The following is a 15,370-nucleotide window of genomic DNA, read 5'->3' on the forward strand; positions in this document are numbered from 1 at the left end:
AACTATGAAGCCTGACGACACATGTAGAGTGAAGACATTTACTGGGGTTGGAATCGGATGACAGCACTTAATAATAGTATTATTATGCACGATATATTCTAAAATTAGTGGAACTCGTGCAAAATGACAGTAAATCAGAGGGTAAAGGCGTTTTTTTCCTCATTTCCCAAACTACAGAACACTGCTATCAAGATGAAGTAATCTCGCCGCAGGGCAACACTAACCCTCTACCACAGTGCCCTCTGGTGGCTAGCCCGCCCTTAACGGTAAGCATAACGGTAAAGCGGACGGTATTGTTCAAGATGTAACTTCTGGAAAGCTGTCAAAATATATATTTTTTTCAAATATTACATCCCTTTCAATTTTTTTCCAAGATCCGTCCTATCGATGTCATTCACAACACATTATTTCTATGATTTTACCTGACTGAAATAATAGTGATTCATGTTTTACCCATAAATAAAACGCTGAAAAAAACCCCAGAATAAATAAATCACTTTTGAGAAGAAATAACTGCATAAGAAAACAAAAAAACATCAGTCAAAAGAAAATGTTATTCTAAATATTATAGAAAATTTATTATTCATATTTTGGTGCAAATATAAAAATCATATTTACAAATTGTATAACATTTTTTGTACTGCAGAAGCATGCATAATTAACAAAAGGTTAGTCATTCTAGTTTTAAAGAGGAAACCAGGAAGTGGTCAGCAGCAGACAGGAAGTGATGTGGCTCTGTGTGAACCTCAGTAGGTGCCGACGGCCGGCTCTGGGATGCTGGTGGCGTGCATGTCTCGGGTCATGTTGGATTTCTCCTTCAGCTGGGCCTGCAGGATGGTGTGCTCCACCACTCCGATACGGATGTCCATCTGAACCACCTCCTGCTTCAGCTTGGTCAGGCTCTGCTTGATTTTGACCAAGGGGGCTGTGAAGGGGAGGAAACACGAGTTCGTTTTAGTGGAAGGATGAAATGGTTTAGGACACAGAGGTAGGAGAATACCAGGACATGGGGAAGTCACACACATGCACACAGAGCAGGTAGGGGAATCGAACCCACAACCATTGGCACTTAATGCTATTGAGGAAATTTTAAGGCATATTTATCAAAAATAATTATCAGCTTTCTAACATACTTTTGCAGTGATTTATTGAATTTGATTAGATTAATCTCTCTGAGGGTCATGATACCTGAGCAGGACGTTAAGCACCCTGATCCTGAGGCCAGTTCGCTGGTCTTACCTCCATCAGACATACTGCTTCCCCTCTCCTCCATCTCCTGCTTCACCTTCTCCAGATCCTCAGAGATCTTCAAGAAGACAGACACGCAGCACCAGACAGAAGGACTCATGTTAAACCCGCTATTTATCGTCCTCCGAAATGCAAACGTTCCCAGAAGGGACTGTTCTTAAAATGAGCCCTACGGGGAAATGGATTTGCGGCTCATTAAAGCATTTTCCTGGAAGTGATGTTAGGGGCCACACTATCACACAGAGAACAGAAAGGAACATGAATTAACATTAAAATGTCTAGGGAGCCCATTATGATTTTTGGGTTTATAAGCTGAACTTAGCACTCAAAGTGTTGAGCCGCGTGAACTGAATATCAGATACATTCACAGCTGCTGCAGGTCCGCTGGATTCCTACCTCAGACAGAACTCTGGTCCTCTCGGTCACTCCGCCGCTGCCTTGCTGATAGTGCTCCCTGGACTTCAGGGGTCCAGCAGAGAAGAGGCGAATTAGCATCCTTTTGAGGCTGGATCATGCTATATTCAGAACCCAGCAGTTTCAGCTCACCCTCACTGAGGCCCTATCCAGCACCAGCCAGAGTCATAACCTACTGCCACATCTACAACTCCTTTAAACTCTGAATAGCTCTATCCATCCATCCCTGAGCCTATAGCATATCCCATGAAGCACCATCCCTCCATCCCTGAGCCTATAGCATATCCCATGAAGCACCATCCCTCCATCCCTGAGCCTGTAGCATATCCCATGAAGCACCATCCCTCCATCCATCCATCCATCCATCCTTGAGCCTGTAGCATATCCCACAAAGCACCATCCCTCCATCCATCCCTGAGCCTGTAGTATATCCCATGAAGCACCATCCCTCCATCCATCCATCCATCCCTGAGCCTGTAGTATATCCCATTAAGCACCATCCCTCCATCCATCCCTGAGCATGTAGTATATCCCATGAAGCACAGGGCACACAAAGTTTTCATCTCATCATTCTGTATGTTTCTCGTTATTTTTCATATTCTCTTAATGTCACAGATCCTGTATCTCAGACTGAGCTCCAAGAACACCAGGCGCCCCCCCACCACGGGCCAGCCCACTCGCCTGACTGAGCTTGGCGTGAGCGCTGCGGTAGTCCTGGACCAGGTGCTCCAGCTGCTTGTTGATGTACTTCTCACGGCTGGTCACCTTCTCCAGCGTCTTGCTGATGTCTTCCTGCAGCTTGTTGAGGTAACCCTGGAGAGATGTGAGCCTCAGATCAGCACAGTGCTCACGGGACACTGGCCCTGGGACAGTCACTTAATCCAGCCATTTTCCGCAAGCATTTATCCAGTGGAAGGTTACAGTGTGCCAGATGCCTATCGCAGAAATCACAGAGCACAAGGCAGGATACACCCTGAACCGGATGCCAGTCCATCATAGGACACAAGGCAGGGGACACCCTGAACCGGATGCCAGTCCATCATAGGACACAAGGCAGGGGACACCCTGGATGGGATGCCAGTCCATCATAGGACACAAGGCAGGGGACACCCTGGATGGGATGCCAGTCCATCATAGGACACAAGGCAGGACACACCCCGAACCGGATGCCAGTCCATCATAGGACACAAGGCAGGGGACACCCTGGATGGGATGCCAGTCCATCATAGGACACAAGGCAGGGGACACCCTGGATGGGATGCCAGTCCATCATAGGACACAAGGCAGGGGACACCCTGGATGGGATGCCAGTCCATCATAGGACACAAGGCAGGGGACACCCTGGATGGGATGCCAGTCCAGCACAGGACACAAGGCAGGGGACACCCTGGATGGGATGCCAGTCCAGCACAGGACACAAGGCAGGGGACACCCTGGATGGGATGCCAGTCCAGCACAGGACACAAGGCAGGACAAATCCTGTAGTCCTGTAGCCAGTGACTACAATCTCAATTACTGGCAAAATGGAACAGAACTGAATGAGTCAGTTAAAGAAATGACACTTAATAGAAAATGTGTGTGCAGATATGTTAAATATTGCTTGCCACTGGACTTTTGTTATGAAACAAATTCATTTGCAACATTTTTACACAATTAAGCAAGTGTCACATATATGTATATTTAATTGCACAAACATACTTATTTGCAGACATCAAGCCCTCATTTCCATGGAGCTTCCGGAGTATTACTGTGTACATTAAGCACAGCTGTGCTGCCATATCCATCTCACACCTATTCATATTACAGATGCTGTGTAGCGACGCAGGTTAGCGTCACACTGCGGTAACACTGGACTCTTACTTTGGCTTCCTTCAGCGAGGATTCGATGCCATCTTTGTGCTGGTGCATTTGGTCGACATGTATCCTCCAGTCCTGCAAAGGTGACCACAGACAACCCACTGGCTGTCACTTGTCACTACGGACAAGCTAGAGCTGGCTAACAGTAATGATATTGATGTACAATCGTAGGTAAATGGCAGCAAACCATTTTCACGGCATTCACAATTTGCCAGAAGTCCACATTATGAGGGATATTAAGCTCTCGGCGTTGAACTTTTAAAACAAAAAAACGTATTGATCTTTACTCTGTTATGTGTTATACATTAGAGGTTTTTCTTACAGAAACATGCCAGTGTTTTTCATGCCACCTGAAACAAATGTGTAGTACTAATGTCTTAAATGCACTTGTAAGTGGATTTCTTGAGCACGTTTGCTTAAAAATAAGGATCCTCACCTTGTTGTCGGCTCTGACGGTCACTTTCAGCTGAGGAAGGACTCTTTCAACTTCCAGGTTCCACTCAGCCACGTCCGTGTTGGACTCTAAAATCTCATCTGGCTTTGAAGAGCCATTGGCCTCCTGGAAAAGAAAGAAAAAGGTCTGTGACTATTCTAGTTTGAACACCTGAACTTTGATTGTGACTCCAACTGTCAAAGGAGACGACCAATGGGCGTGAATGTGATATGATCATTAACCAATAAGATTAAACCATGTAATCAGGCTTACATTTTGACTGGTCCTTGCCTTCAGAGCTTCCAAGTCAATGAGATTTTCTTCCTCATTGTCATCGGGTTCCTCCTATTTTGAAAACGGTACATTTTAAATGTTTAGATTCAGAAGAAACAGAAAGTGCTCTGAAGCACTATTAGAAGCACAAACTACTCCTAACACAACCAGCAAGTCCGGCACTGAAGAAACTCAGAACACCTTATGCACAAGAATGTCAATGCAAGATTTCTTCAAGGTGTGTTGCAATAACGCACTACATATTTACGCAGAGCGTACAGTCATGTCTTCCTCCACTTTGCTCAATGTAAGTTCTGCATCATCTTCCACAAGAGACTCCTCCTCCAGTTCCTCTGTTGGATACTTTGGCCTGGAGAAGATCATGTGGAGGATTTGTGTAAAGATGAGACAGGAATTAACCTAAGCATTGGAGCAGGAGAACTGAAACAAGACCCAATAAATTCCTAGTGTCCCCACACGTTGGTGGGGCTTCTATAGGTTGCACTAGAAACCCATATATTTTTATGTGGTTCTTCAAATCCCAGACCCACAATAAGATAAGTAGCTCAGTTCTGGAAGCAGCAGTGAAAACAGAAATTTACCATCACTTCTGAAATATACGGTATCTGCGGGTAGGGGGAGCGTGTATTCTCAAGGCAGACTCACTTCTTCCACGCAAAGCCCTTCTTTTTCAAAGCCTCCTCAGCCAGACGGTCCAGCACATAGCAGACGTGCTCCCCGGAGCCGGCCTTCAATCTGGAGGGGGGGAAGTCGACCTGCCCACCCTGCACCGACAGAATGAGCTTTCATCCGAACCAGCCCGCCGTTTCGTCTGCTGACAATTTAATTTGTAAATCCAGCGCTAACAGGAATTTCCACCCGTATCCTTTCAGTCATTAGTGAACTTCGTAAAGCAGGGGTGTCAGACTCCAGTCCTGGGGGGCCGGAGCCCTGCACAGTTTTTGGTTCGCCCTCATTTAACACACCTGATTCAGGTCCTTGTGCTAATTACCACACAGCTCTTGAGCTGAGTCATTTGTGATGGAAGGGGGAAAGAATTAAGCTACACAGGGCTCCGGCCCCCCAGGACTGCAGTTTGACACCCCTGTCCTGAAGCATTACTAGTTGTCAAGTACAGCACCACAAATGTTCCCTTAGGCATTCAAGAATAATTCTCATATTTCTAAACATTAACACAGTAGTAACATACAGTATTGTGCAAAAGTCTTTAGTGTTTCTCCTAATTTGCATATATTCTAATGTTAAACTCTGTTTTTTGTTCTGAGCAAATGTGCATTTACTACCCAGATAAATAGCTTTAAACATTTCTTTTGCCTGCCTAAGAATTTTGCACATTACTGTATTTTTATGCATATATGCAAATTGGACGCAGGAGATAATCAACACCAATTATATAACTTTCAAGCCACTACCGTCTCTTTCAATACAGAATGTTTGAGAACATTAACTGCACCTTCACAATACATTCATAATGCATTCATAGTACATCCAGTGCACCTTCATAATGCATTCATAGAACATTGAAAATACGCATGTAAGTATACCTTAAGATCCTGACATACCTTAACAGCTTCAATATACATTAATAACAAACATTATACAATTATCTTATTACAATGTTTGTTATTAATGTATATTAAAGCTGTTAGGGTATGTTAGGATGTTAAGGTATACTTACATGCTGACTATGGATGTTCTATGAATGCATCATAAAGGCATTATGAAGGAGCAGTTAATGTAAAGCATTACGAAATGTTTATTTAATTGCCAAAGTTATCATCGTTGTGTTGAGCGCCACTTACGAAAGCCCGCAGCTCTGACAGGATGTTGGACACCGTGGCATTGGGATCGTCGTATTCCTGTGGCTGCTCGAAAGGTCTGCCCGCTTGGTTGATAAGCCACGACGCCAGGATGGTGAACATGAAGTACTGCTCCCCTGGGTTGGATGGCATGTAGGGGCTGGATGCAAAATAATGCCTGTGCAGATGACAGGAAGCCGATTGGTGTAAAGATTGTGCATGTTTATCTATACATACATACATAAGTGATAGTCAAAACCACCTAAACTGAGACCAAGTCATTACCAAGACCAGAGTGTATCGAGACCAAGACCAAGGCAGGGCAAGACTGAGACACTTTTTAGTCTCATCTAATATACAAATTTGCAGGCACTACAAATATAATCTTTTTAATGTTGAGATTAGAGTCTCTGTTATTTAGGAATGCAGGGGTTTCATTGGGGATTTTTCTATGGCTTCGTATTGCTCAGGAATACATGGTTAGTGCCAGGCGGAAATTAATATCATTGATTTTGCATCCACAGTGCATGGTTTTATATATTTATATATATTTTTACTTATTACTTATAGCATCTAAGAAATTTTAAGGTAAATTGAAATCTGAGAAGGAAGCTGCATTTTAGCCTCAAAGAACAAACCAACGCTGTAGCACGTCACTGTTTACATATAGCTGTTCCAGTTGATGGACGCGCTGTATTTCAACCGTTTTGACGGAGCTCGACATCAAACATACGTATACAAACTTCCGTGAATAATCAAGTAATTGTCTTCCTAATGAATAGAATGCTGCATTATTTCTAGTAGAACTCCAGCCCATTTTTGAGTCTTATTTTCTATCCCTTTATTTAGAGGCTTATAATAAACAAACTGTTAAATAAATGTTTTTTTTTACCCAGAAGGGTAGCTCGTGGATCTTTGCGGAAATTGAATATGCGCTTTGTTTCCCGTCTAATGCGAATAATATCGATGTTTTACGGATTATTAGGGATACTTTTTTTCGTGGTAAATGTTTAATTATGTATGCCTCGTTACACAGTGCTACTCTGGAATATTTCAGAGCACAATGTTGCAACTTGGACGACCGGATCGACTAAGTTTTCATGTCTGTGCATTATACCTATCTAAGGCTAGAGTGCGAGACCATCGCGAGACAAGACCAAGACCGCAAAACAGTGGTTTCGAGACCAAGACCGGACTCAAGCACTACATTACTAATATCTACACTACATCACTATATATCTTCCATAACCATCTTTCCAGTATACAATAATAGGGGCTTATCCCAGGAAGCACAGGGAAAGGGGCACCCTGGACAGGATCACAGGGTACAGCTAACGTCGGGAAGGTACCTAGAAAGCGCTTTCATGTTGTGCTTCCCCAGAACCTCCGCTTCATAGTCTAGAAGTTTCAGCTTGTCAAGAAGGTCCTCCATGACCACGAACATGTTATATGCAGCTCCGGGACCGCGCTCATCCTCCTCCCCTCGTCTGGCCTCATCTGCCATTTCGGCCGGCTGTTACCCAGGCGTCAATGCCGCTGGTGTCTCGGTAACACAGAAGCGTCGCTTAGCACAGTCTGGTACTCCGGTCATGAAGCGCCATAACCAGCGTCTGCATGAAACCTAACTTACTATAGCTAGCCGGATAATTAGTATGCAGCGCAGCAAATCGAAGCACTAACACGAATCCCCTTCAGCGCTGCAGTAAAACATCGGAAAATTGGAAATAAGAAAACGTTCCATAGGGAGCGGATATAGGCTTCGTTATTCCGGAAGTTACAGTTGCCGTGGTAACGCGCACGCCTGCGTGCAGTTCCAGCGGTGTCCATGCAGGGGCATATTATAGATTGGAATTTCTAGCAAATTGAGAAACTAAAATATTTCTGTGTAAAATAATGGTAAAAGGTTGCCTTTTGAATACGTAACTGAATGTAGATATTGCAAGAATTCCAAATAAATATATCAAAATGCTGAAGTGGGCGCTGTTCTGGATATTCGCCTCAAGGGGTCAGCAGAATATCACAAATTGAATTTTTCGACGCCTGTCCCGAAGTGAATAAGAAAAGATGCCTTTTTACATTTTTCTGTACGGCAAAACAAGTCAAGTCAACAATTTCAGACGACGTTTTAATATTTAATTTTAAACAGCAAGTACCGGCGATGATAATAGATTTGAGTATTTCGAACAAAGGGGAACCTAAATGTTCAATTTCCTTATAATTTCGAATGGAAATAAAATGCAAAGGAATTACCGTTTTCAAAATTAATTTAAGAAATGAGACCTTTTTTCTATAATATGGGTGCGTGTTCTTGTCTTAAAATAGCTTAATAAAAACAAAAATTCATGCATTTCAATACCGTAATCAGAGTTTGTGGCATTTGACAGAAAACGATTGCCTAATAATAACACCAATAATAATTATTATTATTATTAATAGCGTCCTAAAATATCGTTTGTGATTCTGAGATTAAAAACATTTTGTTGAAAGTTTTGTCAGGCAACTGATCTCAGAAAGGGGCACAAAGCATAGGGAGGGTCCCAAAATGGGTCCGCGTTAATTTTCCAGCCATAAAAGAGGCACTGTCCTCCAGACAGGCATTCTACCCTGTTTTACTGCAGATTGACCAGGGTGGAAGAACTTAGTCTAGCACACAGAAAGATTCGTAATGTTCTTTCAATATGGGCACTTTATTATTTCTCTGGCATCCCTAGCATATGTTTTTCAAGGGGACAAAATGATTTATTTATTATCAATTTATTTGTTTATTTAGTTTATTATTTATTTATTTATTTATTATTATTATTATTATTATTTATTATTTCTCTGGCATTCCTAGCATATATTTTTCAAGGGGACAAAAAGACACAAGTGTGTTGTTACTGAATGTCAGATATCACCACCCCTCCCCCCCCCACACACACAAAGAAGCCGAAGTGGTGTTGATTGTTATGGATATAGCTGTGAGTCCCATGGGCCTTTTGCGTGTGCGTCTACACTGCCAGCCAAGTCCTGGCGAGTGGGGACAGCTCTGCCTTGTTGCTTCACCAGACTGAAGATGTATTACAGCATTTGTAACTGCTTGAACGCATTTAAACCATGCAATTAACCAATTATTCATCCCGCATGGCATGCATAATTTATGTCTTCAGGCTGTACCAAAAAGTACGAGAATGCTTTACACGATACCCAAACAGCATCTAACTACCCAGATAAGCATTTCCTTGCACTAGAAAAAAAAAATCTGACATTAAACAGGTCAACTCAATTTTTAAAGACCCTGTGGAATGAGAATTTGCTGCAGCCATTGTGGGCTGCTGGCCACATAGGAAATTGTGCCGGTTATTGGCTGTCTATTAAAATCAATGCAACAGTCGGCAGTAATAAAAGTGAGGACCTGAGCTGTCATATAATAAGGCTGTCACAGATGGATGTGATTGTGCTCGGATTCTGCGGGTGTAATCTCACGGAAAAAGGTCTACCTCAGCCTTGGGGAGCTATAATCACTCTGTAGCAGCCAGACCGTGTTTACCTGCGTTTATCTGCCTGTGATTTTTTTGTTCGCTTCGAGGTCTTTGTGCTGGGGCCTGGTAGGTTAATCCCCTCCCCCACTGCTACAAGCTCGGACTGATGACAGCAGTCCATGTGTGTGCTCTGAGCGAAAGCCAAGAGATTCAAAGTCGTTGCGTGTCTTTGTTTCCTTTGTCCTCTATAATAGCTCATTATAATGCAACATTTATCTTTCCTTTTGTCTTAACCCCCGTTTCTGAGTCCACAATGTAGGCTTTTGCTTTGCGTGTCTGTCATGCATTACAGTGTACATCTCACTGACACTTAGAAATTACTTTGAGCTCGGGGAGACCGTTTTGTTAGAGGCGAAATTTGTTGTTTTGCTTGAAAAGGCTTTCAGCAATAACTGGTAAATCAGTTCACTTTCCACAGACACTTATCCAATTCGGGAAGTACGGGACAAGTCCAGGAAAAGCCGGAATGAGATCCCTGTCCAGCAAAATGTGCTGACACACACCTTAGTGGTGATTTAGAGACACTGATCGCCTGACCACCATGTCCATGGAATGTTTGCGTGTGCGTGTGTGTGTATGGTCCAGGTATACCTTAACGTGTGGGGACCAAATGTCCCCACAACGTGATGAATACCCATTTTTTTTTACCTTATGGGGACCAGTTGCCTCACAAAACCTCAGGAAGGAAATGGAAACATTTCATGTGTAAATAAAGAGAGAGATTTGAATCTGCAGTCCTGAAAGCGTGAGGCTATGTGCGTCTAAGCTATCTTATAAAGTCATAGGCATGTACGCAATATTTACGACCAATGTCTAGGAAGCTTTAGACACAGTGATAAAAATGGTTATACAACCACTAATTAAAACCACTATTTGTTTCATTGATATTCCCTTATTTAATATCCTGATCTCCCCAATTTCACAAACCGCTTAACACATTAATATTGTAGTTATCATGTGGAAAATCACTTACTGTAAAAGGGGGAACTGGCTGCATTGCATTGGAATCTTGTTCAATTCAAAAAATGTACCCAATAACGCACGACATTTTTCATTAACATCTGGAACCCATGAGCTGGTTCTTTTGGCCACCATAGTTCAGTTCTCGTAATGATAGTTTGGCAGCGACCAGCATGATCTTCAGATATTAAACAGACTGTTCCTAAAGCTGACAGCCGGCTTTTCCTCGTGATATTTTGTACGAAGAGAGAACTTTCTGATCTGGCTTCAAACAATGGAGGACTTCTGCGATGAGCTGTGGCCCAGCTTACGTGGTCTTCATTACTCATGGATAGCGCAAATGACTTTTGCTACTGAATCAGCTTTTCATCTGGCTTGCCACTTTCAGCCCGTAATCATTGTGTCCGAACCAATCTGCATGTATATCAGTTTACACTGTTTCACATCCATTTACACTCTGGTGTTACTGACTGATAGAATATTCTTTGTGCTGAAGGACACAGGCAGCCACCTATAGGTTGATCAAATTGTCCATCTTCTTGAGCGCTGGGCAGGATTGCCGTGGAGACCCGCTTTGTTTACTTCCTGTGGCCCAAGGGCTGTTTTTATTTGAAGCAGCCTGCATGCGGCACTGTGGGCATCTGGCCCCCAGTCCGGTCCGCTAGTCCAAAAAACGACTTCCCCACCAGTCATTGGCAGGTCCCGTGCAGCCAAACAATGCGTCCCTTGTCCGAGGCACAGCTGACCGTTACATGGACGCATGTCATCGATGGATAACCAGTATGCTGGAAAATGAGACTTTTCAGACAAAGGAAGTTGTGTTTCCCCTTAACTTAATTGAACAAAATGACGATTCAAATACCTGTACGTAAAAATCATCATTTATAAAAATGGCATAATGTAAAAATTGCCCCCCCGCTACGCAGAGCCAGTAACCTTTCTCATTTAAAAAGTAATTTAAAAGTCATTTTTAAAATATTGACTATATTTCTCCAGTTACAGCGCTTTGTGAATAGTGGGGACCACAGCAAATGAGTTTCACATTATTAAATTCTACATTTGGGGACATTTCTCCTTTTTTTGAAATGATTCTGGTTCTTTGAAAAATGGAGGCGGTGTGATTGTGTGAAACACCGCTGTAAGTGTGCCGCGTCTCTGAGACGCATTCAGCTGTAGTCGGGAATGTCCTCCCAGGGAGGCTTTTTAAAGGGCTTTGCTAACCTCTGCCTCGTCAGTTTTGGGTCGCGGGGCAGCTTTCGTACACCCGTCTTCTTAATGTCTCTCCATTCATCACATCCTGGCGGGTTTTTTCCAGGTAGAATGGGGGGGGGGCTTTCCGGGTGAGAGTTTAACGACATGAATCTGTCCTTAAGGAGACAGACCAGACACCCAGGGATGAAGCTGCAGTTATTTTGATCCACCCCCCCTTTCGCCAAACCTAGATTTTGCTCATTTGTTAGCGGTATAACTCTCAATAGCTGTCTGGCCCCAGGGAATTCTGTCTCTTTAACTGTGATGCTGTCGCCGAGTCCATGTGTCTTACAGTGTTGTAGGACTGCTGATCATCTACAGCAGTGTCTTTCAATCTGGTCATCGGGGAGCCACAGTCGGTCCACGCTTTTGTTCCTTCCCAGCTTCCTGCCAGAAAGCCCACATTTTTGCTCCCTGCCAGCTCCCTGCCAGACAGTCCACATTTTTGCTCCCTTCCAGCTCCCTGCCAGACAGTCCACATTTTTGCTCCCTTCCAGCTCCCTGCCAGACAGTCCACATTTTTGCTCCCTTCCAGCTCCCTGCCAGACAGTCCACATTTTTGCTCCCTTCTAGCTCCCTGCCAGACAGTCCACATTTTTGCTCCCTCCCAGCTCCTGGAATTGTGGACTGTCTGTGGGTCCTTGGGGATTAGACTGGGAAACACTGATCTGGAGAAGATGTGTTGATTTTGCTGGAACTAGCATTAGAGCACTTTGCCACCCACAGCACTGTCCTTGTAGGAGTCATGTGCTCATCAATCACCCGTAATGTCTGCTTGACACACTCCGACCTTAGCGGTAGCCTGCTGGTATCTCTGAACACATCTACTGGGTTCGTTTTCGGAAACGACATTTCCTGCGCGATCTGTGCTGCAGGTGTGTTTTCCTGGAGAGAACAGCACCCGTGCAGAATCATCTGATCTTAATGTCCACTCCACTTATCAAAACAGAAATTTAGATGGCTCCCTATCGATCTGCCCATAACCTTCAAGTTTTAAAGGCTATTCTTTCTCCCTTAAGTCTGTCATTCATAAAAGTTATGTGTCCTCCGGTGTCAGTCCCTGTCATCTCCCATTGATTAATGTCACTTGGCATTAAAGGGGAATCTTACATAATGGGAAAAGTACCACACTTCAGGACTACCAAACGATGCCAGAGTCTGTATCTCCAGCTGGAAGTTCAGACATCACCAATGCAGTGATCTAGGGTGTCATTTGCGATATATTATCCTGCTCCCAAGGATATTATAATGACAAACAAACCCTCAATATTGAAAGTAAACGTGTCTTATATTAGTAGCGTAATATATGAATAATAAGCAGCTTAAATAAACAAAAGAACAGTTTGAAATGCATTCAAAGCTTTCTACTCAGAGAAACACTTAGTATTCCATTGTCCTGGGAAACAATTAATGTTCGTTTGCCTATTGTCCTAATAGTCTTTATATCATTTTAATGGCTTTTAATGATTTTTTAAATTTTTTAGAATCCCATTTTATGTTCTTAATTCTGGGGTGTGTAATGGTATGGGGGGTTCCTAAAGACGTATCAAGTACTTCATAATAAACATGACTTTAATTAGGTATTTAATTACCTAATTAGTCTACATCACCTTCAGAGGTCGAGTGTGACTGAATAATGTTCAATATGATGGCTTCCACAATAGTGCTGGGACCTCGGTTGTCACGCTCCTAAATTTCCTCTAGATGGCAGTAAAAAACTAGCGCTCTATACCAGGAGGAGTAGAGCCGATAATCAATGTGCATTAGTTTCCTTTTACGGCAGTGGGAGGGATGAAAAAAACACATTGTTCCGGAGATAACTGCATGTGTCACAGTGCTGTACCAAAGTAGTCTGATATACAGCGTAATTGTAAGTAATCTGATTATTGTGTACCAGTAACCAGTTTTAGCCATTTAATGTGTTTTTTCGGACATATATTACCACTAGAGTTCACATATTGTATTGTTCATTTTATTGCTAACCTGACATTTTATGTAAAGAAGTTTAGATCTCTTTTTATCATTTACGGAGCAATGCATTTCGGGAAAATTTTCTCCAAGAGGGGGAGTTCACCAGCGAGGTGTACACAGGCTTCTCTTTAATCAGAAATGTCACTTCCCCATGGTTCATTTTTCATTTCATGGTTTTTTCCATTTAAGAAAATACAATGAGTCTCTGGTTTATTAGGTAACCCTGAATGCACAACACTGTGCTCCTGCGAACAACGAATCACATGTTTGCAACTGAATACTAACAGCACACAGACAGGGACAAAGGGTTCAGTTACTGTATGGCTATGCATTAGGGAGGCTAAGACGTGTCTGTGATCTGAGAGACTGTGAATGTGATGTGATTTGTTGGTGCCAGACACGGTGAAACCAGTATTGTGCTGTATAGAGTTTACTGAGTATGATGCAAAACATCCAGTCAATGGGATTTCTGTGGCCAATACCTTAATGAGAGAGATCAGCTGAGAATAGCTGGATTTGTTAAAGGGAACAGGATGATCACAAGTGCAAATAGAATCCAGTTCAGTCCAACATTAGTCTGCAGGCACAGGAACATGAGGCAGTGAAGGTACAGTACATGAGCTGGTACAGAAACACAAGCCAGTGATGGGCTGGTACAGGGACATGAGGCAGTGGATGTAAATGAACTGGTACAGGAACACGAGGCAATGGAGGTACATTGGCTTGTACAAGAACAAGAGGCAGTGGAGGTATGTGGGCTGATACAGGAACATGAGGGAGTGGAGGTACATGAACTGGTACAGGAACATGAGCTAGTATTGCCATGCTAATCCCTGCAATGTAGTTCTTCCAGCAAGTGCTCCATTTTAGCTGAGAACCACACCCCCCAACTGGGCCCCATTTCTGCTGAGTGCATGCTGGGAAATCTGGCTCTGGGATGTCACTTAACCTCCTCCGTGGCTCCGTTAGCATGATTCCTGTCCGACCAGGAAGGTTCAGGCCCCACAGTAAATATCTGGGCGTCGTCTGCTGCTCCAGGCTGTTTGGGGCGCTGAGCTTCAGGGCCACTGGATGACATGAATGGAGATACGACCAGGGACCGTCAGCTTTACATGCCTTATGCCTCCGTGAGATGGAACAGAGAATTCTCCCGAGATCCATTTCTCAGGGAGATATTTGGATTAACAGTGCATTAATTTCAAAAGGCCACTGAGAACGTTATCGACAGAGTATTCAAAACGTGTCCCGAATCTGCCACAGAATGAAAAAAGTATTCACGGTAAGTGATTGCAAATTGCTTACATAAATCATTTTTAAACACAATTATAACATGCAATATTGATGAGATTTCAGGAACTAGTGTTGACTGACAACCACTGCTGGGCTGATGCATTCTGCGATGCATGGAAAGTGAAGGAAATGCCGCAACCCTGGAGCCTAAATAGTTAATTAGTTGACACGGGCAACAGCCACAAACACATTAGTTAAATGTTTGCTCAAATGAGTTTGGAATTTTTTTTCAGGTTTTCCCCCCAATACTTAAAAATGTACATAAACACCTACAAATAAGTCAAAAGAAACAAAGAACCTGAATCCCAGTTATTTAAGTTACTGTAAAACCT

General features: G+C 43.2%; 1 protein-coding gene across 2 annotated transcripts; it reads right to left on the reverse strand.

Moving 5' to 3' along the window:
* Window positions 1-551: 551 nt before the first annotated feature.
* On the reverse strand, window positions 552-7,828 carry ift57 (intraflagellar transport 57 homolog (Chlamydomonas)). 2 transcript variants are annotated; one of them, XM_072711171.1, is made up of 12 exons: window positions 7,676-7,828; window positions 7,395-7,588; window positions 6,049-6,223; window positions 4,892-5,010; window positions 4,505-4,595; window positions 4,226-4,297; window positions 3,956-4,078; window positions 3,523-3,594; window positions 2,344-2,475; window positions 1,645-1,707; window positions 1,240-1,306; window positions 552-925 (listed from the first exon to the last, which is right to left on the reverse strand). In XM_072711171.1, exons 2-12 carry the CDS (start codon window positions 7,547-7,549, stop codon window positions 747-749), a joined length of 1,248 nt encoding a protein of 415 aa, XP_072567272.1. In that variant the 5' UTR covers window positions 7,550-7,588; window positions 7,676-7,828; the 3' UTR covers window positions 552-746. The 2 variants fall into 2 exon arrangements, with proteins under 2 accessions (XP_072567272.1, XP_072567271.1); XM_072711170.1 differs by having other exon boundaries at window positions 7,395-7,825.
* Window positions 7,829-15,370: the final 7,542 nt, after the last annotated feature.

The sequence above is a fragment of the Paramormyrops kingsleyae genome, chromosome 4, assembly GCF_048594095.1.
Source record: "Paramormyrops kingsleyae isolate MSU_618 chromosome 4, PKINGS_0.4, whole genome shotgun sequence".
NCBI classification, from domain to species: Eukaryota; Metazoa; Chordata; class Actinopteri; order Osteoglossiformes; family Mormyridae; genus Paramormyrops; species Paramormyrops kingsleyae.